Genomic DNA, 27,350 nt, shown 5'->3' on the forward strand with positions numbered 1-27,350 from the left:
CTCTGTCCAGGAAAGGGTGAATTTGAGCTCCTCAATGCCAAACCTCTCTACATTTCAAAACATGGGTAATCTCATGCATTTGATGGGCTTCCCTGGTGGCTCAGATGGTAAAGAATCTGCCTGCAATTCAGTAGACCAGGGTTTGATCCCTCGAGCAGGAAGATCCCCTGGAGAAATGAATGGCTACCCACTCCAGTATTCTTGCCTGGAGAATCCCATGGATAGAGGAGCCTGGCAGACTACAGTTCATAGGGTTGCAAAGAGTCAGACATAACTGAATTACTAGCACTTCACTGCCTGGAGGCAGGTCTCAGAGCTCCTGTGTGAGCACAGGTCTCCTGTGATGCAGGGTTTCCACATGAGCTGAGGCCCCAGAGAGTAAATGGACTGGACCTGAGAGGACAGCTGGGATCCATCCTCACTGTAGCTGATATGAAATAGTCTGAGCCTCCCTGACCACCCCTGAGTTCCAGGGATGCTTTTTCATCACCACTTGCTTAACTTGCTTCCTCTTCACTGTCTGGCCCCCTTGTCTCTGTTCTAAATCATACCTCTCTTTCCTCTTTCAGGCTCTTATCTAAACGTCTTTACAGAGGAAGCTGATCCTGGGGAAGGAGGAGAGAGCCCCTGGCTTCTCCAGGGGGAGAAAGGGGACCCTGGGTATGATGATGTTGAACTAAGTGCCCTGGGAACATCCACAGTGACTTTTCCATGATGTATTAAATACAAGATCATGACACAGATATTCTAATTGCCTGTATCTCAATAGAATAGTGCTGACCTCTGATTGTGTTATATGGAAATTGCTCAAAGTGAAATATTCTAAATAAAGTAAAAATTTTTTTTTTTTTTTTGCTTTGTTAGTAATTACCATGTTCCATTGGCTCAGACAGTTAAGCGTCTGTCTACAATGCGGGAGACCCAGGTTCTCTCCCTGGATTGGGAAGATCCCCTGGAGAAGGAAATGGCAATCCACTCCAGGACTATTGCCTGGAAAATCCCATGGGCAGAGGAGAGTGGTAGGCTACAGTCCATGGGTTCGCAAAGAGTCGGACACGACTGAGCGACTTCACTTTCACTTTCACCACGTTCCATGTCAAATGCTTTTAGAGGATTGGTCCTCAAACACCATTTTCCTCAAAGGAAATACACGATGAGTGCACTGCCCTCTTTTCTCATCTTCTTCAAAGGCTAATGAGGGCATGAATTTGTCTGGGATCACAGATGCTCCAGGTCACTCTTGCTTAGAAAAAGTATCTAAACTTGGTCCACATTCACACCCTCCTTCCTAGCAAGATGATTTTGTTGACCAAAAGGTATAGTCAGAACCTGGTAGAGTTATTTTATTTGGTGGGAATGCTTAAGACTTGAAGCCCTAAAGATATAGCATCTCAGTAGCTTTGAGAAAACTGCTCCAAAGAGGCAGCAGGGGAAGTCAGGCTGTATACAAGTTTGCAACAAAGGGAGCAGGGAATCTGAACATCAAAGATCAAGTACCAAGTTAAGGAATGTAGCGTTCTATAACGCTGGATTGGGAGAAACACAAGCTGGAATCAAGATTGCCGGGAGAAATATCAATCACCTCAGATATGCAGATGACATCACCCTTATGGCAGAAAGTGAAGAGGAACTCAAAAACCTCTTGATGAAAGTGAAAGTGGAGAGTGAAAAAGTTGGCTTAAAGCTCAACATTCAGAAAACGAAGATCATGGCATCCGGTCCCACCACTTCATGGGAAATAGATGGGGAAAGAGTGGAAACAGTGTCAGACTTTATTTTATTGGGCTCCAAAATCACTACAGATGGTGACTGCAACCATGAAATTAAAAGACGCTTACTCCTTGGAAGAAAAGTTATGACCAACCTAGATAGCATATTCAAAAGCAGAGACATTACTTTGCCAACAAAAGTTCGTCTAGTCAAGGCTATGGTTTTTCCTGTGGTCATGTATGGATGTGAGAGTTGGACTGTGAAGAAGGCTGAGTGCCGAAGAATTGATGCTTTTGAACTGTGGTGTTGGAGAAGACTCTTGAGAGTCCCTTGGACTGCAAGGAGATCCAACCAGGCCATTCTGAAGGAGATCAGTCCTGGGTGTTCTTTGGAAGGAATGATGCTAAAGCTGAAACTCCAGTACTTTGGCCACCTCATTCGAAGAGTTGACTCATTGGAAAAGACTCTGATGCTGGGAGGGATTGGAGGCAGGAGGAGAAGGGGACGAGAGAGGATGAGATGGCTGGATGGCATCACTGACTCGATGGACGTGAGTCTGAGTGAACTCCGGGAGTTGGTGATGGACAGGGAGGCCTGGCATGCTGTGATTCATGGGGTCACAAAGAGTCAGACACGACTGAGCAACTGATCTGATCTGATATATGGGAAGATGCAAGCCTCTGGTCTCACTGGATTCATTCCTTCCATATGCAGCTCAGCTATCTGGGGCCAGCCTTGTTTCCCAGTTCACCTTAAGGAGAAGCAAATGGCTGCTTCTTGCATCCCCCAGCTCCTCAGCCATCACCATGGGGGTGGCAGCATCCCCTGGACCAGTTTTGGGAGCCCTCATTCACAACTGGAGACCAGAAATCGTTGATGGCTGTGACATTTCTCATTTATTGATATGGCAGGAGATATTTTCATTTCACAAACTCATGAAAAAAACTCAGTCCTGAACATTCCTGTATGTTCTTCCCTGAGATGTCACATCACCTGTTTTTAACCTATTCTTGGGCACCAGACTTGGGTGTGGGTTTCAAAGCGGGAATCTGCTGGTGGGAGAGAATGGATACAGCTTTTCTTATCCTGCTTAAGTGTTCATGGGTCAATTAAAACTCTAACTCTGGGTAACTACCTTTGCCTTTTCATCTCTCATTCCCTAGGTTACTTTATCTGTTTATTCCTCAAGCAGATAAAGATTCCTTCTTGCTCTTCTCCCATGTCTAGTTGGTTATCAAATCCTTATGAATCCATTCTTCCCATCCCTGCCTACTATTTCTTCAGAACATTGCCATTTCTTGTCTGTCCAATTATCTATCCTTCTGAGCAAATTATATCAGCTCCTATCTCTCTCTAGTTGATGGATGGCAAATTGGTGCTCACCCACACCCTGCATCCACGTGGGACAAGAGGGCAAGAAAGTGAGACCTAGACAGAGGGGATCCAGAAGAAGGGATAGATGGGGAAATCAGGTACATTTGTCTATTTACATTTCAAAGATGTGGATGGAGGGGTCTGATATGACTGAATTCTTAAAGGAAGTATTTGAGACTAATGGGCTCCTCTGAAGACATACTGTTTCAAGATTGCTTTAATCTGGTTACTACTGAAAATGTAAATGTGGTCTTGCTGTGATTCTTCAGGGTAGAGAGAGCTGTCATGTAGGAGTGGCCAAGTAAAGATTGTATTTCACAACAGCCTCCTCCCCCCAATTCCATTGTGGACATGTGGAGAGGCTGCTGAACCAATATAAGACCTGAGAATGATGGCCTGGTTGTGAGTTGAACCCACCCAGTTCCTGGCTGATGGCTCTGCATGGTGTCCAGGGCTCTGACCTACAGTCACGCTTGCAGTCTTCATAGTTCTAGGCTGTGCTTGGGGATGGGAAGATGCCCAGGACTTCTCCCAGGGCAGCTCACATGGCTATTCACCACTGGGAAGTGATGAAATAAATGACATATAATGAAAGAAATAAAGTATACCCACCAAGAAGCTCAGAGAGCTCCAAAAAATGCAGATAAACAATCAGATCCAGGGAAAGAGTATGTGAAGAAAATAAGATTAAAAAATTATTTATTATTATTATTATTATTATCGTTTTCAATTTTTGGTTTCACTGGGTCTTTGTTGACACACATGGGCTTTCTCTAGTTGTGGCAAACAGGCACTACTCTTCTTTGTGGACAGCAGGCCTCACTGTGTGGGGGTTTCTCCTGTTGTTGAGCACAGGCTCTAGGTGCACAGGCTTCAGTACTTGTAGCATGCCAGCTCCTATGAGCAGTCTGTGGGTCCTAGAGCACAGAGTAGTTGTGCCGAGGCTCTGAGTTGCTCTGCAGAATAAACTCAGTTTTTTTTTTTTTTTTTCTGTACAGAGACTGAAATCATAAAAATGGAAGCAAACAGGGAGTTTGCTGATGTTTTAGTGGTTAGGATTCGATGCTTTCACTGCTGTGCCTGTATTCTATCCTGGCCAGGCAACTGTGCAATGAGGCAAAAACAGAGATCCCTCAAGCTGTGCAATGAGGCACAAAAAGAGAAGGAACCAAATAGAAATTTTGTTGCTTAAGATTACAATGAATGAAATGCAAGAAAATAAAAAATGCTACAGAGAGCATCAGCAACAGCAGAAAAATCTTTGAGGCACAAGACAAGAAAATTGAAATTAGTCAGCCAGAGGACAAAGAAGCAAAAAGAATGAAAAGGTGTGAAAGAACCTGTGCGAACTTTGGGATAACATTCACAATAACAACCTGCACATTATTGGAGTCCCAGAAGGAGGAGACAGGGAGAAAGGGACAGAGATTGTACTTAAAGAAATAATACCGATAAGTTACACATCTGATGAGACTTAGGCCTCCAAGTTCATGTAGCTAATAGGTCACCCCTCAGAGTTCACTCAAAATGATTGTCTCCAAGACACATTGTTTATAATCAAGACAAAGAGAGAATTTTAGAAGCATCGAGAGAAAAGCAAATGCTCCCCAAAAAGGAATTCCCTTAAGAATTATCAGTGGACTTCTGAGAAGAAACCTGTCAAGCCAGGAGAGAAAGGGATGATATATTCAAACTGATGAAAGTAAACCTGCCAGTCAAGAATACTTTTCTCAGGAAGGTTGTCTTTCAGAAATGAAGACGAGATATAGACTTTCACAAACAAACAACAGTTGAGGGAGCTCACCAACACAGGTTTGTCTTACAAGATTGCTGAAGGGAGTTCTTCAAGCTAAATGAAGGATGTTAATTATTACATGAAAGAAGTGAAATTTTACAACAGACTTGCAAATGTAAATGTGTAATCCCATACAGAATACTCTAACACTGAATATAGTAGTGTGTTAACCAGTTAGCTCTAGTCTAGGGGGAAGTATTAAAATAAGAATAGAGAAAAATATTTTGTTAGTGATATACAATATAAAGAGAGGTAAATTCTGACATCAAAAACAGAAAGTGTAGGGAGAGGATTGTATGTGATTGAAATTAATTTGTTATCAGTGTAATAGAGACTATTGTGTCTATAAGATATTTTATGTGAACCATGTGGCAATAAAAATGTAAAAACCTACAGTAGATTTACAAAAAGTAAAGAGAAAAAAATCAAAGCACACCATTATCCAAAATCATCAGTTCACAGTTCTAACTGTTGTACAGAACAGTCAAGTTGTCCTGGTCTCTACAGCATCCTTCAAGATCAGCCCCAGAGGACTCTCCTTTCACAAAGTGAAAAACTAATTAGTCTGTCTGTTATTATACGCCAAAGAACTCTTTCTGCACCTCATCTCCTTCCTTATATCATATAGGTGGTGCAGCTGTATTTTTCTAATTGCAAATTTTCATCCTGTGATATTCCTGTGTGGTTTTAATTGAAAAACTTCCAAATGATAAATCATCCCAATACCCTGTCTCCTCTGTTGGTTCTGATTAAGACTTAATAAGAAGCCACATATGAGTATGTTGTGGTTTGTCTTGTGTATCCTTAGAGATAGAGATTTGCAGAGTTCATTGTGACATATCTGGTGGTGATATGCACCTTCTTTTTGAAAATCAGATTTTGCCGTGTTAATTGCTGAAAGCATTTGCCTTTAAAACAAAGGTATCAATTAGCTAAATGATGTCCTCAAAACTAGTTCTTTATACTTAAGATACTTTCTTTTAAAAGTCTAGCATAGTACCATTCAGTCATTCAATAAACATTAGCTGAGCATCTATTAGTCAAGGCTATGGTTTTTCCAGTGGTCATGTATGTATGTGAGAGTTGGACTGTGAAGCAAGCTGAGCACCGAAGAATTGATGCTTTTGAACTGTGGTGTTGGAGAAGACTCTTGAAAGTCCCTTGGACTGCAAGGAGATCTAACCAGTCCATTCTAAAGGAGATCAGTCCTGGGTGTTCATTGGAAGGACTGACGCTAAAACTGAAACTCCAGTTTCAGCTTTGGCCACCTCATGCGAAGAGTTGACTCATTGGAAATGACTGATGCTGGGAGGGATTGGGTGCAGGAGGAGAAGGGGAAGACAGAGGATGAGATGGCTGGATGCCATCACTGACTCGATGCACATGAGTTTAAGTGAACTCCGGGAGTTGGTGATGGGAGAGAGACCTGGCGTGCTGTGATTCATGGGGCTGCAAAGAGTTGGACACGACTGAGCGACTGAACTGAACTGAACTGAGCATCCATTAACTTATAGAGAGTTGAAATACAGAGCTTATACACAGGAACAGGCCTCACTCCAATTCTGGGTCTTGGCAGGGCCTCAGCAGATGCCTGCAGCCTGTAGGAGCCTTGGTAGCATGCCCAGATGAGGACAGATTCAATGATAAGGAAAAGAGAATCTGTTCACAGACTTTTAGATGTTAAAGGAGGAACACATTTTGCTGTGTTTCCAGTGTTCTTAAGCTGGTCTCAGCTGCATGGAAGCTCCATGTGTAATAGAGCATCAGTTCATAGAGTTCAAGTCTGAGCAACCACTCAGCCTTTGAACTATGAGGGCCATCCCAGTGGCACTAATCTTGGGTTTAAGAGGCTTAGGAATGACCACCCACAGGAGCTCAATAGCTCTGGAGTTGGTCATTACATCAACTCTGAGCAGAAGTGGATTAATCATGAAGCTAATGAAGCTTCACTTTCACAGCCTCTCCTTACACCAGCCCCTTTCAAGTCCCATGAGGGAAGCCCTAGGGCTGTGCTCACAAGGATATAGGTTTTGAAACAGCCATTTTCTTGAGTTGAAGAAAAAAATATTCAGCAAAATCATTTCTTAGCCAGATGTGAAGTAGTTTATCAAGTGCATGAAGCACTAAATCCAGGAATCAAATTTGTTCAAGAAATCAAGAAAAAATTAGGGGGCTTAGAAAGTACATGCTGCTTTTTCATTAGTACAGGATTGGTGGAAGGTAAAAACAGGATCAAAGATGATGAACTGACTAACTCAGAGGAAAGAAGAGCTGTTTAAGGATGAAGGTCAAGATGCTAAGAGACAAATTTGGGAAACTGAGCCTGACTGTCAGCACAGAGTGATGTAAAGGGAACAGGAGATGTACCAAGGGCGGGTGCAGTTAGATAGGACTTGCATCTAATTGTTGATCAATCAGAAATGGTGACAGAAACAACCACGTCGAACAGAGGAAACAAGGTGAGACCTGAGGGAGCATCTTGGGATGAAGACACAGAAGGATGGGGAGATCCAGGAAAGTACCTGCTTCATGTGACAGATTCTGTCTTCTTTTCAAGTCTTCTTTCTCCTTTGTATCCATCAGAAGAGACTCTGCTCTGCTGCTGGATAAAGTGACCCCCAAATCTCACACATACACGCATATATACACACACACACTCATATACAGACACACGCACACTCATCACAACCTACAGATGTTTGTGGTCAGTGAGGCTCTTGCACATGCAGCATCTGGAACATGCAGCCTCTGGGGCAGGAAAAAGAGAGAGACTAGAGAGTCACATTTGGGCATTTCATGCCTCCACTCAGAAGTGACACAGGTGACACCACCCATGTTTCATTGGCCAGAATGAGTCACCAGGGAGTAGAAATACAGCTATTTGATGAGTATTACTGTCTATCCACATCCTTCAGTAGAACTCTTGAGAGCAGTGCTGTCAGTTTTTTCTCACCTTGGAGAAGCTTCTGAGGTACAGCTTTGTGCAGAGATTGAACGTGATCTGACCCTCTGGAGTGGGCTTGAAGGCATTTTCTATTTGGATCCTTTGGCTGGTGTGTCTCTGACTCTCTACTCCACCTCAGTCTGTGCCGAGGGGGATTAGTCAGATTTTGCCCCCACCTCCCTTCCCCACTCAGTATCACTAACTGCATAGTGATTTTCAGCATTTGTTCAAGCGTTGATTTCTTATCCAATGTTTGTTATACTCCTTCTATGTGTCTTTACTTGACCTTATAGAGACATTGAAGAACAAGACACAATACTTGCTCTCAAGAAGTCCCCACTTTAGAGACAATAAGAAAGTTTTTACAGATTGAAGAGACACAGCAGTAATTTTGAGCTGGAGGAATTAGAAAGAGTTCATGGAGGTGACAACTCTGTGCATCTAAAAACAGGGAAAGATATACGTATTTTCTTTCTGTAGTGGGCTTGAAAATGTGTCCTCTAGATTCAAATATGCATAAATGTAATATTCACTATTTTTATAACTGATTTCATCTTGTGCAGTAGCAAGTGGTGTTTGCATGGATTGAAAGTTCCACAAAGTTAACACAGACTCTCCCATTTAAAATCGCAGACTCTCCCATTTAAAATTTGTCCCCCAAGTTAGCTTGGGTTTATGGTAATAATTATCTTGTCAACTCTAGTTGAAGCTCCCTGCTGAGACTGATTTTCCTGTATTTAAGGAGACATCTTCTTGTCTCTCCTCCCCGAGATGGTGTCTGGGGTGGGAGGGTTTCTTACTTCCCAACAGCAGTGGGGAAGGGTCCTTGGTCTGCATGCTCTCCATTTAGAATCTGCTTGTCTTTGATTTAGTAGTTTTGATTGCTCTGGGCTCTGGGTATCTGAAGCTGCACTATGGAGGAATGAATGAGGCCAATTCAGTGCCACGCTGTTAGATGTTGCTGGTTATAGACTGTAAAGGGCTGAAGAGAGATGATGGGCTGGACCTCAGCCAGCTCATGACCAAGCTCATCACATGCCCTTGTGATGAAGTGGTCTTTAGTAAAGATGCCTTTACCAACATTGGTCTCATCCATACAAGGAACACAGATGGTGAGGTGGGTCTCCAAAACTTTGGTGTAACAAATCAATTAATTGTTTCCTTTTAAAGTTGTATAGTTATTTTTTAATCCAAAAATATTTTATATATTAGTCACTCTGATTGGTCCTGAAAATGTCCCTCTACCAAGGATATTTAATTATTAGTTTTCCCAGCAAAGAGATTACTTAACCTCTGAAACCTCCGTATTTTCATGGTGATTTGGGCATAATAATGGTACATATTGTAGTGCTTTACAATCCATAAGATGAAATAAACAGTCTAAGTTAAAGAACAGGATTCTTCCTGCTCTTTGCTTCTGCACTTCTAATTCAATACAGAAGCTGTTAAAGTAAATTTTTTTATAACAGAATTTCTTCCTGTTACAGTTATGTGTGGTTTGAATTGAAAATATGCCAAAAGATAAGTATATAAACATCTGGACCACATGGCCATATCTGATTAAGACCAGACCAGGAGGCTTCATGGTGTTCACCTGTCAGTGTGCTGAGGTCTGTCTTCTTTATCTTTGGATATACAAAGATGCAGCATTTTTGTTTAGAACTGGCTCTCAGCACTGCTCTTGGAATGGGGCTAGCCTTGTTTCTGGTATTGCAATTGACTGCATTCATTGCAGAAAAGTTAGAAGTGAACCATACATAGCTTATACCATTTAATCATATTGAAATATTACAACAAATAACACAACTTGCATTGTGCTGTTAAGTCTTCATATCAAGTTAAATTATATCTCAAAAGATTTCTTTTGATTGAAATGATTCGTGTAAAATACCTGGCTGACATTCATTCATTCAGGTATACAAGAGACATCATTTAGAATTTTTAATTAGCAGTCATTGGGGATAAGGAGGTGAATTAGACACAGAACTTTACCAAGTCCATTTATAAAGTAAAATTAGCAAGTAAACAACTTAATTCATGAGGTTCACAGTTGGTAAGGTCAAGGTTCATGAGCAGTAGAACCTCTCTCTGGGGCACAAAGAGAAGGGGCGATGTGTGGAAGACTCACAACTCTGGCCCCAATCACTGTCACAGCATGTGGTTCCTGGGAGAGTTCTGACAGCTCCAGTCAAGGCTCCAGGCAACAGAATTGAATTCCTGTTCTAGAGTCCTGGGAGTCCTGGGATTCCTGGGATGGGATGGAGAGAGGGGCCCTAATATTGCTTCTCCGCCAAGATGATGTACTACTGTTGACTAGTTATATCTCTTACTAATGCCAACTCATTTAATTCTCACCAAAACTCTGTCATCTATACACAAGTATAACTCTTCTTTTACAGACAAAGCCACTATACAGAGAGTGTAAGGACCCTGTTCAAGGTCACATACATGGTATGTGGCTGAGCTCTGAGTCAGGCCAGGCAGACTGGTTGCTGAGCCTGTTCTCCTGACCCCTGAAGTTCACGTGGACACAGCTGGGTTAGTGTCCTCCCTAAAGCCTTCCTCCTTCAAATCTTGGATGAGATTAGACACTGAGATTTCCTTATGTGTCAGAGAAGATGAACCTTCATCAGAGGGTGAGTTGGTCCATGCTGACACTGCATCCTCAGCTCTGGGGTAGAGGGTGCTGCCTGGGCACAGCCTGCCAGCCTTGGCTTAGCCCCTCCTTCCAGCCCACTCCATCCTTATAATGGGGTATGGAGTCCCTAACAGTATGTTACCTACGAGGTCTCAATCCTGAGGTGAGATCATGTGTACCTGGTTCACTAAACGCATCCCTGTGTCATCCTGTGGGAGGAATGACTGGACTCCAGGAAGCATGTCCTGTGTTCTAGGTGTTTGTCTGGTGGTTTCTGGTGATGCTGCAGAGTCCATAACTGGGTAGGGAATGGTGACTCTGGGACCCACGGGGAGTAGAGCATCGACTCTAGTGACTGAGCAGATCCTGTTCCTACCCTAGCACCTGAGTTTATATTCTGGTTCTGACATTTATAATCGGTTATTATCACTACTGTGTTAAGCGTCCAGAAGGAGATGGGGTTCATGTACAGATGGGGGCTTGGAAGTCAGAGGAACACAGGACAAGTAAGTGTTATAAAATAACAGGTTAATATGAACATATTTAGAGGGAGAAAAGCATGTATTCAATTGACTTTTCTCCCTTTTCATTTACCTGAGTCTCAAGTAGGAAGGATGGGTATGGCAGGACAGAGAAGTTGTGCCTGCTGACCGGGATGAGGGGTCCTTCCAGTGGGGGATGTGACAGGCCTGTGGACTGGTCCACAGCTTCCCTCCATGTTGGCTTCATTAAGACCTTCAGGTGTGGGTGGGGAAGGGTGTGACGCCATCTCTGAGCTCTGCGGGGCACGCTGGGGCATTTGTGTCATAGATGGGTCCTTCCCAAGTTTGTGCTGAAATGATGAGAGTCAGGGTGAGGGGGCCTCAAGGTGGGTTTGTGTGGACCAGAAGGTGTATCATGGGAATCTTGAGCCTGACGGGAGTATGAGGAATGAGGGCAGTTTGTTAGTGACCTTGACTTTCGATGGGGGAGCTCTGTCTTGCATCCTTACTGCCCTTCTCAGTCTCTATATGCATCCCTGGGCTACTTTCTGGAGAGCATCTGGGGGCTTCTCTGATCAGTGGGACACAACAAGGCAGCAATGGCCACATTGGACATCAGTCCCTCCTGCTTGGCTCTGTGCCCTCAATCCACCTGGAATTCCATTCTTGCCGCCAACTTTCCTCTTGAACTCAGAATGAATGAACCCTCTTCTCTTTTCTCCTTCATTCGCCTCTTCTTTGCCCCTTGCCTGCAGCCACTGTGCAGCAGAATACTTTCTATTTATCCTTCTGTCTGCGGGCAGTTCCCTTAAATAATATTTTGCATCTTCTTTAGTTATGGCTAATAATACAGGTGGGTTCTGAATCCTATCAAACCAAACTCTCCCTTTCCAAAGGGGGAAATCGTGAAGTTTAGAAAATGTTAATCTTTCTAAGCTACATATTTTCTTCTAGAGATCCCCACTCCTATTTTGGAGGGCTAGGGTTGAATGATGACTACTACTTTCTCTTTGTTTCCTGTAACAGCAATCTCTTTCTCTCCTGAAGCATCATTTGTTGACTAGGTGAAAGGGGTATTTCATATAAAATGAAATGCAATAAAGGGAAAGGGATTTAGCATGTGTGAAAATCCCTTATAGGGCTTCCCAGGTGGTTCAGCAATAAAGAACCCCCCTGTCAATGCAGGAGACACAGGAGACATGGATTTGATCCTTGGGTCTAGAGGAACCCCTCAAGAAGGAAATGGCAACCCACTCTAGTATTCTTGCTTGGGAAAGCCTATGGACAGAGGAGCCTGGTGGGTTACATCCCAGGGATCACAAAGAGTAGGACATAACTGAGCATAAATACACCTCCAGGATCCAGTCTCCAGATCAGTCTGAGAAGAGAAGAAAGACCTGCAGACTCATCCCCTCAACTTAATGGTTTCCACCTCACCCTCTCCATGGTCACCTGTGAATTTCTGCAGTCCTTGTCCTAATTTTCTTCTGGCCTGACAAATATTCTTGTATTTCAAACCTTCTTCTAGTACTTGGCTTCCATCTTGAGCTCAGTACTTGGAAGATCAGTGCTTGATTCCACTAGAGTTATTGCCTGCGGGCCAATGGATTACACAACTTGCCTCTGAAAAATCTCACAGTCCTTGGGGATCGGCCAGGGTGATCAGAGGAAGGAAAGGTACTCATAGTTTTCTACACCAGCCCTGATTATGGGGCCCGGCTCTCAGGACCATGGAAGCAGGAGGTCAAAGGACCGTGTTGCTCATATAAGGAGATGTTGAAGATGCAGAAGCTCATTGGTGTCTGAGCTGCAGAAAGTGGCAGATGGCAGCCTCCGACAGTGCCTGAAATGGTAAAAGGTGTCGCTATTGGCTCTCAGGAGGGAGGGTATAAGGGGTGGTCTATATAAACCCCGGTCGGCACCCTGATGCCTCCTCACAGGCTGATCCTGCAGTTGGGACTGTGACCTTGAGGACATAGGATCAGGATGGCTCTGGGCAGACACCTCTCCCTGTGGGGACTCTGTGTCCTCCTCCTCGGCACCGTGGTGGGTGATCAAGGTAAGAGCTGCCCCTCTGTCCTGGGTCCACAGCAGGGAGGGGATACCTTGATGAAGGGAAAGGTGTATGGAGTTGTGGAGCTGCAGTTTTAGTGTTTTTCACCAAAAAGGAAGCACTCAGCTGTGAATACTGGTCCGTTTCCTGTGGGGGGTCCACTGGTCATAGCGGCAGATTTTACAGAGCAGTGAGTTTTGGTCTGGACAGAGCTGGGTCAGCCTGAGTCCCCTCCGCTGTCTCCATTGTCGTCAGGGAGCTTTGAGGGTCCCAAAGGCTCCCAGTGTGTGCAAGTTCCAGCGACTGACCCCAGCTGGGACTCTGGGCTGTTCCCACACACTCCACGTGCCTGGTGTGTGAGCACTGCCCCTGGGTCCCCGTGTTTCCTGTGTCTGTGCTCCTGTAGGCTCTGTGCTTGTGTTTGTGTGTGTGTGTGTGTGTATATGTGCAGGTGAGGAGTGTGTGAGGGTATGAGGAGTGTGTGTGTGTGAGTGTGTGAGGATGTGTGAGGGTGTATGTGTGTGTGAGGAGTTTATGTATTTTGTGTGTGTGAGGGTGTGAAGTGTGTGTATGTGTATGTGTGGAGTATGTGAGGAGTGTGTGAGTGGTGTATGAGGGTGTGTGAGGAGTATGTGAGGGTGAGTGAGGGTGTGTGAGGAGTGTTTGAGTAGCATGGAAGATTGTGTGTATTTGTGTGAGAATATGTGTGTGTATGTGGGAGTGTGTGAGGCTGTGTGTGTAAGGGGGATGGAGCCTGTCTGCATGAGAGGAATGGGGCTGCTGAGCATGGATTGAGTCCATTGGCCTGTGAAGCACACAGGGTGTCCACAGGGCTGGGTGTCACGGCCACTCCTTGTAACTGGATCAGAGATAATCGTGCACCTGCCTGCCTCTCTCTGGCTCCCATCCCTCAGGCTCCCCTCTGCTTATTGACGTGTCTGCCCAGCACTGGGCTCTGTGAGAGGCTCTGTCTGCTGGCCTCGCCTGTTCCCACCAGGTGTCATTAGGGAGCAGAGAAGCCCGCATCCAGGAGAGGGGACCGCTTGTCTGTAGAGATCAGTTGATGCATAGCCTCAGGTGTCTAAGTTCCCAAGTCCCTGCCCCGGTCCCTGTGACTCATTTCCTGATGTGCTGCAGACCTGGGATGGTCCTTTCCCCTCCCGGGATCTGCTGTGACTCTGTAGGGAGCACTTTCTCCCATGCTGTCTCCTGTCCCCCCCTGGGAGCTGCTTTCCCCTGAGTGAGAGTGGAGTATGTTACCAATCCTTCTTCATGGTCTGCAAGGTTTCTTTGGACAAATATGCTGATCTCCTTATGGGAGTCCTCTTGGGTGACAGAATTTTTTTCTTCTCTTTAGACTTAGAATTCTCTCTTTGTCTTTGCTTTTGGACAGTTTACTGTGTGTCTTGGAGAAGGTTGTTTTGAATTGAAATTTTGCGGTTACTTATTAGCTTCTGGAGCATTCTTTGGCATTGCCTTTCTTTGGGATTGGAATGAAAACTGACCTTTTCCAGTCCTGTGGCCACTGCTGAGTTTTCCAAATTTGCTGGCATATTGAGTGCAGCACTTTCACAGCATCATCTTTCCAGATTTCCCCCCAGGTTTGGGAAATTCTCAGTCTTTCTTTCTTTCTTTCTTTGCTAGGTCTCCTGGCTGCATGTGAGCTTTCTCTAGCTGTGGTAAGCAGGGGCTGCTCCTCACTGCAGTGCACAGACTTCTCATTGTGGTGGCTTCTCTTGGTGCAGAGCACAGGCTCTAGGTGCACAGGTTTCGGCAGCTGTGGCATGCTGGCTTAGCTGCTCTGCGGCATGTGGAGTCTTCCTGGACCAGGGATTGAACTCATGTCCCCTGCATTGGCAGGCGTATTCTTATCCACTTCACCACCAGGGAAGTCCTCAGCCATTATTTCTTTTCTCCTTCACTTCTCCTGTGACTCCATTCAATACATTGTTTCTCTTTATGGTGTGCATAGTTCCCACTGCTTTCTATATTCTTTTCATTCTCTTTTTGTTCTTCTCTTTGGATACTTTCAACTGATCTTTCTTCTAACTTATTGGTTCTTTTTGTTTTTTTTTTTCTTTTCCTTGGTCAAGTTTGTTGGAATTCTTCAGTTTACTCATTGTATTGTGTTCATGCTAAATCACCTCTGTCATGTGTGACTCTTTGTGACCCCATGGACTGTAGCCCACAAGGGTCCTCTGTCCATGGGATTCACCAGGCAAGATTACTGGAGTGGGTTGCTATGTACTCCTTCAGGGGATCTTCCAGACCCAGGGATCGAACATGAGTCTCTTACATCTCCTGCTTTGGCAGACGGGTTCTTTACCACTAGCATCACCTGGAAAGCCCGTTCATTTATTATTCAGCTTCAAAATATCTGGTTAGTTCTTTTTTTAAAAAAAGTATATGTCTTTATTGCTCTTATTTTATTTGTATTATTTTCCTGTTACCAATAAATATTTGAATTCTTTTGTAACTCTCTGAGCATCTTTTGAAGTATTATTTTGAATTCTTTGTCAGGCAATTCTTGGATCTCCATTAATTTGAGCTGGTTACAAGAGGTTTACTGTATTCCTTTGGTGTCTTATTCTCTTGTAGATGTCTGCACATTTAAAAAAGCTGTCCCCTCTGCCAGACTCTATGTCCTGATTTCAGTAGAGAAAGCCTTTCACTTCTGGGTAGCAGCACACTGGAATGTTCTGCAGGGTGCCAAGTGCAGAGGCATAAGGTGGCACTGGGTCTGGGAGGGCATGAGGCTGTTTGGCTCAGGCTGCTGATGTCCACAGCATTGACAACTGTGTGGTGTTTGGCAAGTGTTGCAGGGGGTCTGCTGTCACTGGAATGATAGTATTCTCAGCAGTGCCTCGGGTTCCAGAGCCTAAGGTCATGACCAGCGGTGGTGGTGGCCAGCGCCAATGGTGTGCACACATTTGGCTTTGGGGGCCTGTTGCAGGTGCCTCTGCCGGGGAGTTGATGGTTGCAGGTGCTCAGGTTGTGGGAAGGCCTAGGAAGGCAGCAAAAGCCAAGGCCAACAATGGCTCATTGCTCAAACTCATGTCCATTGAGTTGGTGATGCTATCTAACCATCTGATCCTGTGCTGCTCTTCTCCTTGTCCTTCAGTCTTTCCCAGCATCAGGGTCTTTTCTAATGAGTCAGTTCTTTGCATCAGGTGGCCAAAGTATTAGAGCTTCAGCTCCAGCATCAGTCTTTTCAATAAATATTCAAGGTTGATTTCCTTTAGGATTGACTGGTTTGATCTCCTTGCTGTCCAAAGAACTCTCAAGAGTCTTCTCATGCACCACAGTTTGGAAGCATCGATTCTTCAGGGCTCAGCCTTATTTACTGTCCAACTCTCACATCCATTCATGACTACTGGAAACCATCATCTGTGCTGTTATTAATTCTTTCAGGGGTAAAATCTGCTGCATCTGTCTGCAGAGCAGGTTACTGTGAACTGTGATTTCTCCTGCCATGTGGTTGCTATTGATCCTTTGCTCTTCTTTCTTATGCCTAGCCATCTCTATAAGACTGGCTCAGCTTTGCAGGTCTGCGTGAAGTGAACCTGAAGCAGGACTTTCATATGGTGCCCCCAAAGGCTAGGGACACTGGTTACTCAGCCTGCTCTTACCCTCCTGGTGAGAGGAACTCTCCTGGCACCCTTGACACTGAGTGATTCTGGTTTGGAGGATGTAATGATGCCTCCAAAATGATAGTATCTTGGCATGGTCAAACTTCTTAGGGTACTCAGATCTTCTGGAGCTGTTTTTGTTACTGATGGCTGTCTAAGTTTGGTCTTTTTTAATAGGATGGAGGCTGCTGTCTCCTACATCAGCATTTTGGTAATGGCACATTTGAGGTCTTTATTCTTTGAGAGAATGGTTTTGAGTGTAGAATTTTAGATTGGCAATTTTATTTTTTTCTTTCAGTAAATCTAAGGCTTCAGTGTACTGTACCCTGACATCTCTTTTTGTTCTTGGTGTTTTGGATGTTAGTATAGATGTTTCTCAGTTTTATATACCTAGTCTTTATCTTAGTATTTTTCTTTCTGTCAATTTCCTGCTGTTATTTTCCATTTTAGTAAAAGTAAGCTAGGTATGGTGCAGTAAAAAAACAAAATGTATCCTTATATAACATGTTCTGTTCACTTTGGCAGGACTTCTGCTATCATAATTCTTCAAGCACTCAGGTTGTTGGATTCTCCACCATTGTATTATATCCCACTGTGATACAAGGCTGCAGTATTCGCTGTGGTAGAAAAATATACTGGCTCTTAGATGTTTCTATGTGGAAGTGACATCAATTGTTCTGCCACTTTGTTGAATGAGCCAGATCACATGGTTATGCTTAACTTCAAGTAGGCAAGGAAGTATTACTATTTCCACATGCTCATAAAAAGAGAATTTTAAATGTTGCTGAACACTAGTAATGTCTCCATCTATAATATTCCTACAAATGAACTACTTTTTAATGCAGAAACCAGAGTCATCTTAAAACTTAATTGCTAAAGTGAGATTTGATCACTTTTGTCAAATTCCACTTGTTAGATGTGTGTTACTAGGTACATTCGAGTGTGGATTACACAAGGACATGAACACCAGGTGGCAGGAATAGCCAGGACATTTCAGAGCCTGTTACCTCAGCCCTTAGTTCCTGAGCTGGATGAGATGCTCCCTATGGACAGGGAAAGAGAGGAACAATTCCTCCCTGGATCCGGGGCCATGAGCTGTAACTGATGGGGAAGCTGGGCCCTAGTAGCCTTGGGCACATCTACAGGGAGGGCAGCATCCAGAGTCCCTGAAGGCCTGTCCTCGGTGGTGTCCCTGGAGCTGGTTCTACAGGCTCGTGAGAAACACCTGGTGGGTCCCTTCCTGCTCCAGGTTCAGTGATGGCACATTGGGAGCTTAGAGTTAGCCATGGTGGGAATGTTTATACCACAGAGGTCAGGAAATACTATATCCCATGCACTCTTTTACTCCTCAGAGAGCTTATATTTTAAATATACACCACTACATGGTCTCCTAAAATCTCTCCTGTGTCCTGTGTCCATGTCTCTCTTGCAGCTCTGGAGCTGAGGTTGAAGGATGGAGCCCACCATTGTGAGGGCAGAGTGGAAGTGAAGCACCAAGGAGAATGGGGCACAGTGAATGATTACAACTTGATCATGGAGGATGCATCTGTCGTGTGCAGACAGCTGGGGTGTGGAGCTGCCATTGGTTTTCCTGGAAAGGCTTATTTTGGGCCAGGACTTGGCCCCATTTGGCTTTTGTATACTTCATGTGAAGGGACAGAGTCAACTGTCAGTGACTGTGAACATTCTAATATTAAAGACTACCGTAATGATAGCTATTCCCACGACGACGATGCTGGAGTAGTCTGCTCAGGTAAGTCCTGTCTGGTCTGTGTGGGGCTCTCTAGCAGGAAAAGCCTCTGTCTTATTACCAGAATGACTTGAGATGATGGATACAGCCTTTAGAGCATACTTGGGTGAAGGATCTTTGTGATGTGTCACAGGAGGCAGAGAGGTGAGGTCAAAAGTTTCATACAGATACAGCTTCTGGGTTCGACTTCTGTGACGTAGTCTCATCATGGTAATTGTTCTGTTTTCTTTGACGTAATGGTCACTAGGGTGTGGCTACATGGTAGGGGGAGGGGTCATAGAAGAGTTGTGGGCAACAAGGTTTATCATACTCATAGGGTCTAAAAGAGTCACACTCTTCCATGTTGGTATGTGGAGGATGTGACAATAGAAAATGCTCAACCAAGCAATCGTGACCCCAAATGGCATGTGAAGACCCGCAGACAAGTGACCATACCAGGGGTCAGGGTGCAGTTACACAAGGAAAAGGTGTGAAGGGATTTCACTGGTGCATTTAAATATCTCTAGGTCACAGTCAGAGGAAGCCAAAGTGGAACTTGTGGCAGAAAACAATCTCATCACACTGGTGCACCTGATCAACCGAGTGGAGAGCTCACATCATATTTGCAGGAATGTTGAGGGAGCAGGAAAATGCAGGCTTGAAGTTTACAACACAGCAGCTAAAGTGCATCACGTATAAGAGGCAGTGAAGCTAAGAGGACCTGAAGTGACTCCTAAGAAGTGCTCAGTGCTGCCTATGTGTTTGACCTGTGCCAAGGTGGATGCAGTAAAGACAGCAGTGAAACTAGGGTGTGGGTGGCTGGTCACAGTATTTGACAGAGAGGCTTCTAGTTGTTATCATAATTGTGGATTGGATGTCCAGGATATTAATCCCATCAGAGCAGCTGGACTGGAGGAAGATATTGTCGGTTATCACAGTGAGTTTCCTGAAGTAGGGAGTTGGTCTTAGGCAAGAATCACTCCGTCTGATGTGATCATGGGACAAGGGAGCCCTGAGGACATCTGCAGTAGGTCCTTAGCAGCCACAGCCAATCAGCTCTTGGGTGTTTATGTTGAGGAAGATCATTGGAAAAGTGATCTTTTCTAATCTCACCTTTAGCAGATCTTTGATGATTCTAGTTGAAGCCCTTAAGAAAACAATTCTTTTCCTTTTTAAAAAGTACTTTATTGAGGTATGCCTGACATACAAAACTGCTTGATAAGTATGCATTTGTGAAACCTTTACAGCACTATATCATAAATCTATTCATCTCTTCAAAACGTTTTCTTCCATTCTCTTTATTATTCTTATTAAAAAATTATTTTCAAGGTGCTTTTAAATTTTAGTTAGAAACTTTTGCTTTAAGCAAACCTGTTTTCTGGCATCTCAAGTAACCTTTGTCATTGTCACAATGTCCTAATCATGGTTCTAACTGCAGATAAATTTGTGTAAACACTACAGGTGTCTCTACCATATTTTGATAAATCAGCATCTGAATGAAAATGGAGTGTGTGATGTTTGAACTTTCTGTGAAATTAGAACTCTGAATGTTATAATCCTAAGAAGATTGATGTCGTGATATTAATTCCAGTTAAGATACACTTAAAAGTAAAGAATTGGAGAATGCTCTGATATTTAAACACTGCTTGTGGTTTGTACTCCCTGACTACCATTGCTCTAACTTAGACTCTCACATTTTTATGAATGGTTCCAGGTTCCTTCTATTTCTCTTTTTGTCACTAGTTCCCTCCCCTTGGTCTGTCTTTTCTGTATTTTCAGACATGTTTTAATGATGCGAAGTTAAGTGTGGTGATTTAGTAGAGATAAGATTAGAATAGCTTGTCTTTTCATTATCTTAATCAAAATTGAACTCTTGGAGTTTCTTCTGCTTAATCTTAGGAGTCAGGTATGGAAGAGAAATTTCAGCCTCAGTAGTGGATTGTTGGAAGTGGAGTACTGTGTTTAGGAAAAATCTAGAGTAGAAACAATGACTAGAGAAGACTGTAGAGAAGCTTGTTTGAAATAAGGAGGAGATTTCAATGATCAGATCAGTCACTCAGTCGTGTCCAACTCCTTGCGACCCCATGAATTGCAGCACACCAGGCCTCCCTGTCCATCACCAACTCCCGGAGTTCACTCAGACTCATGTCCATCAAGTCAGTGATGCCATCCAGCCATCTCATCCTCTGTCGTCCCCTTCTCCTCCTGCCCCCAATCCCTCCCAGCATCAGTCTTTTCCAATGAGGGGCTAAACAAATTGAGAAAGACTGTGGTGCAAGTGTTCCAAGTTGCTTCAGTCCTGTCCTACTCTTTGTGACACCATGGACCCTAGTCTACCAAGCTCCTCTGTCCATGGGATTCTCCAGGCAAGAATACTGGAGTGGGTTGCCATTTCCTTCTCCAGGGGATAGTCCTCACCCAGGGATCAAACCTGGGTCTCCTGCATTGCAGGCAGAGTCTTGATTATCTTCTGAGCCACCAGGGACTACAGTACTGAAGTGTAAAATGGTGAGGGGATGAAGATGCAAGGATTGCAGGAGGGGAGGGTTGGAAAGATGCAGATCAACTCGTACATTCATCACAGCCTCTGTGTTACATTTCCTTCCTGCCCTCATTCTCTCCCTCCCTCTCTTCCTTTATCCTGTTGTGGGAGTCATTTCTGAGCTCCGTGGAAGTGCTAGCATTTGTAGCTGGCAGTTTTCTTAGAGGAAAGTTTTTATAATATGGATTCTGTTTGTTTAACAAATATAAGTTTACTCATATTTTTCTCTTTTTTCGTATCAGATTTTGGTGAGTTGCCTTTCACAAGTAATGCATTTTCAAGGACTAGGCCCACTTTACAAAAAATTTTCAAATTAGAATAACACTGGTTCATATCTCTTATCTTTAAATGTTGGGAAGATCTATAATGATATTCCTCCTTTTGTTACTGGTGTTGTTAATTTGTGTTCCTTCTTTTCTCTTAATTGGTTTTGCTAGAAGATTATCCCTGTTAATGTTCTTTTTAAGAGAATCACTAATGGACCCTATTGATTTTTTTCATTTGTATTTGCTTTCTACTTAATTGATTTCTGTACTCAGTTTTCACTCCTCTTTTTCAGTTATGATTTTCTGTGATAGCTCAGCTGGTAAATAGTCTGCCTGCAATGCAGAAGACCCCTGTTTGATTCCTGGGTCAGGAAGATCCCCTGGAGAGGGGATAGGCTAACCACTCCAGTTTTCTTGGGCTTCCCTTGTGGCTCAGCGGGTAAAGAATCTGCCTGCAACACGGGGCACCTGGGTTCAATCCCTGGGTTGGGAAGATCCCCTGGAGAAGGGAAAGGCTACCCACTCCAGTATCCTGGCCTGCAGAATTCCATGGATTGTATAGACCATGGGGTCACAGAGTCAGACATGACTGAGCGACTTTCACTTTCCAATTATGATTGTTGTTGCTTTTGTAGATTCTTGAGTCTTGGATCATTTTCTTCTGTTTCTATTTTTATTCTAATGTAGGCATCAAGGAAGCATCAAGGTTCTAAATTTTCTTCTAAGCATCACTTTATTTTAAAGCCACCAGTTTTGCTAGTATATAATTTCTTTTGTATTTTATTACCATAAAATGTTTCTTTTTCTCTGAATGTATTCTTTGTCTTATAGTCTGACTTTGTTTGATATTAATATAGATACTGTATACAGCCTTCTCTGATTTATGTTTGCATAGTATATAATTTTTTATCTTTTTAATGTGTTTCTGTGTTTATATTCAAACACATATATATTTATAGACAATATATTGTTTTGTCTTATTTTATCTGGTCTGATCATCTTGTTTTTTATTTGGAGTACTTAAATTATTTACATTTAATGTAATTATTGATATAATTGTGTTTAAGTGTACTTGCCTGCTATTTGTTATATCTTTGTTCCTATTTTAATCTTTGAGTATATTATTTTATCTTAAAACTCTATTGGCTTATTAATCATATCAGATTTTTAGGTGATAATAATGTTGAATTATTTTTTTTAATTTTAAAATAATTTTTATTTATTTTTGGCTTTGCTGGGTCTTCATTGCTGCATAGATTTTTCTCTAGCTGTGGAGATCAGAGGCTACTCTCTAGTTGCAGTGCACGAGGTCCTCACTGCGGTGGCCTCTCTTGCTGTGGAGCAAGGCTCTGTGGTGCTCAAGCTTCCGTAGTCGTGGCTCCTGGGCTTTAGAGCACAGGCTCACTAATTGTGATGCATGGGCTTAGTTGCTCCGTGGTATGTGGGATTTCCCTAGACCTGGGATCAAAACTGCATCTCCTGCACTGGCAGATTGTTCGCCACTGAACCACTGGGGAAGCCCATGTTGAATTACTAATCTTTAATTACATTCTACCTTGAAATGATGTTATGTCACAACATGCAATGTCAGTCACTATAGTTTTCTTCCACTTTGGTCATTGGTGCTGTCATTGTCATACATTCTACTTATAAATTTATTATGAATCTTATAGTTTGTTGCTAATATTTTTGCCTTAAATCTTCTAACAGAGAATCAACATTTAGCAAAGACTCTATACCTTTGAGTGGATCCCTGTTTTCATCTGCTGTCATCTCCCTTTAGCTTGAAGAACTTTCTGAGGCAGTTTTGTGTAGTGTGTGTCTGGTGGCCTCCAATTCTATCATTTTTCATTTACCTGAAGTCATCTTAATTTTCATTCAGTTTTGAAAAGTATTTTTATAGGTGATTCAATTCTAGAGTAACAAATGCCCAACCCCAATACTTTAAATATGTTTTTACATTGTCATCTGACTTTCACTGCCTCCAACAAAAAGTCAGTAAATAATACTTATCCTTTTGTTCTGCTGTATATAATGTGTCAAATTTCCCTGGCGGCTCTTAAGATATTTTTGTTTGTTTGTTTACAACTGAATTTCAGTTTTTACATTGTCATGTTTTCTGAGAATGATTTCATTACTTTGTTCAGGGTTTGTTTAGCTTTTTGAATCAGTGGATTTATAGTTTTCAGTACATTTGGAAAAGATTTCATTTATCTTTTCTTAATATTTTTCAGCACAGCCCTTATTCTGAATCTCCAAATACACATATTTTATATGTTTTTATATTATCCTACATGCCATGGAGTTTCCATTCATATTTTTCTGCCTTTTTACTCTCTTTGGTTCAGTTTAGATAGTCTCTACTGCTGTGTTTTACTTCCCAGTTCTTCTATTCTGCAATGTCTAGTCTTTTGTGTAATTAATCCAAATAATTGTTCATTCCAATACTATATTTTTTCAGTTTTAGAAGTCTCATTTGTTTATTTTTCCTAGTTTTCCTCCCTGTTAATTTTTATTGTTCATTAAGTATCTTGATATTAGTGGTTTAAAGATCTCTTCAGCCAGTTCAATCATTTCTGTAATTTCTGAAGCTGATTTAAATGATTATTTTTTTTTAAATGTGTTATGGGTTACATTTTTCCCCTTTGCAAATTCTAATAATTTTCTGGTTGGATGTTGGGCATCACTAAGGGGTCCTTTACCAGTAAGAACTTTAGAAATAAATAATCAGAACACATCTAAAAATCAGGGAATTATACTTGATGAGTCAAATAATGTTTTTTCATTGGGTTATTTTCATTCTGTTCAAAATGTGTCCCTCTGATGACCAAATGATGAACTTTTATTTTTAATAAAAATAAAGAAACTTTTATTTTTAATAAAAATAAAGAAACTTTTATTTTTAATAAAAATAAAGAAACTTTTATTTTTAATAAAAATAAAGAAACTTTTATTTTTAATAAAAATAAAGAAACTTTTATTTTTAATAAAAATAAAGAAACTTTTATTTTTAATAAAAATAAAGAAACTTTTATTTTTAATAAAAATAAAAAACTTTTATTTTTAATAAAAATAAAAAACTTTTATTTTTAATAAAAATAAAAAACTTTTATTTTTAATAAAAATAAAGAAACTTTTATTTTTAATAAAAATAAAGAAACTTTTATTTTTAATAAAAATAAAGAAACTTTTATTTTTAATAAAAATAAAGAAACTTATTTTTAATAAAAATAAAGAAACTTTTATTTTTAATAAAAATAAAGAAACTTTTATTTTTAATAAAAATAAAGAAACTTTTATTTTTAATAAAAATAAAAAAAACTTTTATTTTTCTCCCCTTTAGTTTTAAAACTTCCTTGATCCCACCTTGCCTGCTGTATGCCCCACCTACACCCTACTTCTACAGCAGTAGCTATCCTTTCTGATTTTCTGTTTCCTTATCACTATTGAGTTTTATTTCCATTCCATTATAGTCATGAAAGATACTTGGAATTATTTTAATATTTTTGAATTTGTTAAGACTTATTTGTAACCTAGCCTGGAGAATATTCCATTTGTGCTTGAGAAGAATGCATATTTGTCTGTGGTTAGAATTAGTACAATGATAGTATTAAAATCAATTAGCATTTTCTATAAGTCCTGTTTCAGAAGAAAAATCTTTAATAGGAGATGATCTGGAAACTCAGCTGTCTGGTAAGCTCCCACTGAGAACACACACTCTACCAGGTTCTTTGACAAATCCTAGGATTTCAAGAGAGATGGCTGGGACTCTCTCTCTATGACTCTCTGAGTTTTCTTAACTCATCTTCTTTCCCACTGGGGTCACTGAAGAAATTCACGGAATTTTTGCCTTTGAAAAGACAAGATGTGTTGACATAAACACGAATTAGTGATAGCGTCTATATTTCTTCTCTGGAGCCGTCACCTGTCTACAGGTTGGCATCCCCTCAGGCGTCCAGCCTCAAGACTTTCCCTCACCTAAGTCACTTGAGGACTAGCTCCTGGGAGAGAAAACTGATTGGAATATTAACCCTACAAGTTCCAGGAAAGCTTTCTAAGCTTGTCTGGATGCCAGGTCTCTCATCTTATAGCCCATGTTCCTCTGGGTGGGTTCTGTTCTGCATATCTCTACTTTTAAGTGCCGGCATATTACACATTATCCTTGGATCTGTAAGTCCTCGGCTGCTAAATGGGAAATTCACTTCTCCAACCAATGTTAAAGCACGTGTTTCCAGTATTCAGCCATTCCAATGATCTGAATTGGGCTCTGTAGTTTCTAGGCTCCTAGACCTAGGAATTCAGCTTTCTAATCAGTCTCAAAGTGTATGTTCTTGGGATTCAGCCATTCCAAACTTACCTTGTAATCCTCCTGGATTTCTCTTCAGAAACCTGCTGATGAAAATTTGATTAGGACATTAACTGTCAAAGGCTCTCTACATGCTCCACTTTTAAAAAGAAAAACTTTCACACCATGGCCTGTAATGTGTGGTTTCAAGTCAGTATCATGAACACTCACTGGTTTTGTTGTTTCCTCTTAGGATTTGTGCGTCTGGCTGGAGGGGATGGACCCTGCTCAGGGCGAGTAGAAGTGTATTCTGGAGAAGCCTGGACCCCAGTGTCTGATGGGAACTTCACACTCCCCACTGCCCAGGTCATCTGTGCAGAGCTGGGATGCGGCAAGGCTGTGTCTGTCCTGGGACATGAGCTCTTCAGAGAGTCCAATGGCCAGGTCTGGGCTGAAGAGTTCAGGTGTGAGGGGGAGGAGCCTGAGCTGTGGGTCTGCCCCAGAGTGCCCTGTCCAGGGGGCACTTGTCACCACAGTGGAGCTGCTCAGGTTGTCTGTTCAGGTGAGATGCAGGTCAGGCCTTTCACCTCTGTGAACACCCTGTTCAGGTGAGAAAGTCATGTGATTTTGCTGAAACTCTGTCTTCTCCTACCAGCATACTCAGAAGTCCGGCTTATGACAAACGGCTCCTCTCAATGTGAGGGGCAGGTGGAGATGAAGATTTCTGGACGATGGAGAGCGCTCTGTGCCTCCCACTGGAGTCTGGCCAATGCCAATGTTGTCTGTCGTCAGCTCGGCTGTGGAGTCGCCATCTCCACCCCCAGAGGACCACACTTGGTGGAAGGAGGTGATCAGATCTCAACAGCCCGATTTCACTGCTCAGGGGCTGAGTCCTTCCTGTGGAGTTGTCCTGTGACTGCCTTGGGTGGTCCTGACTGTTCCCATGGCAACACAGCCTCTGTGATCTGCTCAGGTAAGAGATAGGGACGGGACAAGGGCTACTGGTACACAGGATGCTCCTGGAGTGAAATGTCCCCAAGAGTGCAGAGTGAGGGAAAATGGACTTCAAAGTCAGATATTTCATGGTGAAATATAGATCTTCTCATTGTTCCTTCATTTTTCAGGCCAGGGCAAGAAGTGTGAAGGGGAATAATATATTTTTAAGCTACATTGTTGCTTACATAAAATCATAGAAAACAATGTAGGAGCAGTAAGTATAGACCTCAGTATGAAGCCCAACCCAGAGCAACAAAGAGAATGTGCCCAGCACCACAGTCACTGTCATCCCCTCTCCTCGATAGGGAAAAGCAGTTACCCAACTTCTACTTAAATAAGAGTTTTATGAATTTTTGAACTTTATATAAAATGATGCAGTATGTTGCATCTTTTGTATCTAATTTCTTAGACTCAAAATTATGTTTGGGATTCAGTCATGATGTTGTCAGAGAAGGTGATGGCACCCCACTCCAGTAGTCTTGGCTGGAAAATCTCATGGATGGAGTAGCCTGGTAGGCTGCAGTCCACGGGATCGGGAAGACTTGGACATGACTGAGTGGCTTCACTTTCACTTTTCACTTTCTTGCGTTGGAGAAGGAAATGGCAACCCACTCCAGTGTTCTTGCCTGGAGAATCCTGGGAATGGGGGAGCCTGGTGGGCTGCTGTCTATGGGGTTGCACAGAGTTGGACACGACTGAAGCAACTTAGCAGCAGCAGCAGCAGCATGATATTGTATATTGTAGCACTTTATTTTTTTTTTATTACTGTAAAGTATGACTTTGATTATATGGCCATGTACTGATCAATTCTACTGACAGTATAAATCTGAGTTGTTTCCAGTTCTTGACTATTACAAATATGATACTACAACTTACCATGACAATGTCTTTGGATGCAAATATGTGT

The 27,350-nt window shown here is 42.4% G+C and overlaps 2 protein-coding genes across 2 annotated transcripts in view; one reads left to right on the forward strand and one right to left on the reverse strand.

The window, feature by feature from the left end:
- LOC139182962 (antigen WC1.1-like) overlaps window positions 1-27,350 on the reverse strand; it is a gene marked incomplete in the record, with an annotated part of 771,738 nt that overhangs the window by 369,072 nt on the left and 375,316 nt on the right.
- Window positions 12,873-27,350, forward strand: part of LOC109558317 (antigen WC1.1-like) — a 62,906-nt gene continuing 48,428 nt past the window's right edge. The window contains 4 exon segments of the mRNA XM_070788643.1: window positions 12,873-13,002; window positions 18,058-18,378; window positions 25,701-26,009; window positions 26,103-26,420. Coding sequence (XP_070644744.1) covers window positions 12,930-13,002; window positions 18,058-18,378; window positions 25,701-26,009; window positions 26,103-26,420 — 1,021 coding nt within the window. The 5' untranslated portion in view covers window positions 12,873-12,929.

This window comes from Bos indicus, chromosome 5, assembly GCF_029378745.1.
Source record: "Bos indicus isolate NIAB-ARS_2022 breed Sahiwal x Tharparkar chromosome 5, NIAB-ARS_B.indTharparkar_mat_pri_1.0, whole genome shotgun sequence".
In the NCBI taxonomy this organism is placed as follows: domain Eukaryota; kingdom Metazoa; phylum Chordata; class Mammalia; order Artiodactyla; family Bovidae; genus Bos; species Bos indicus.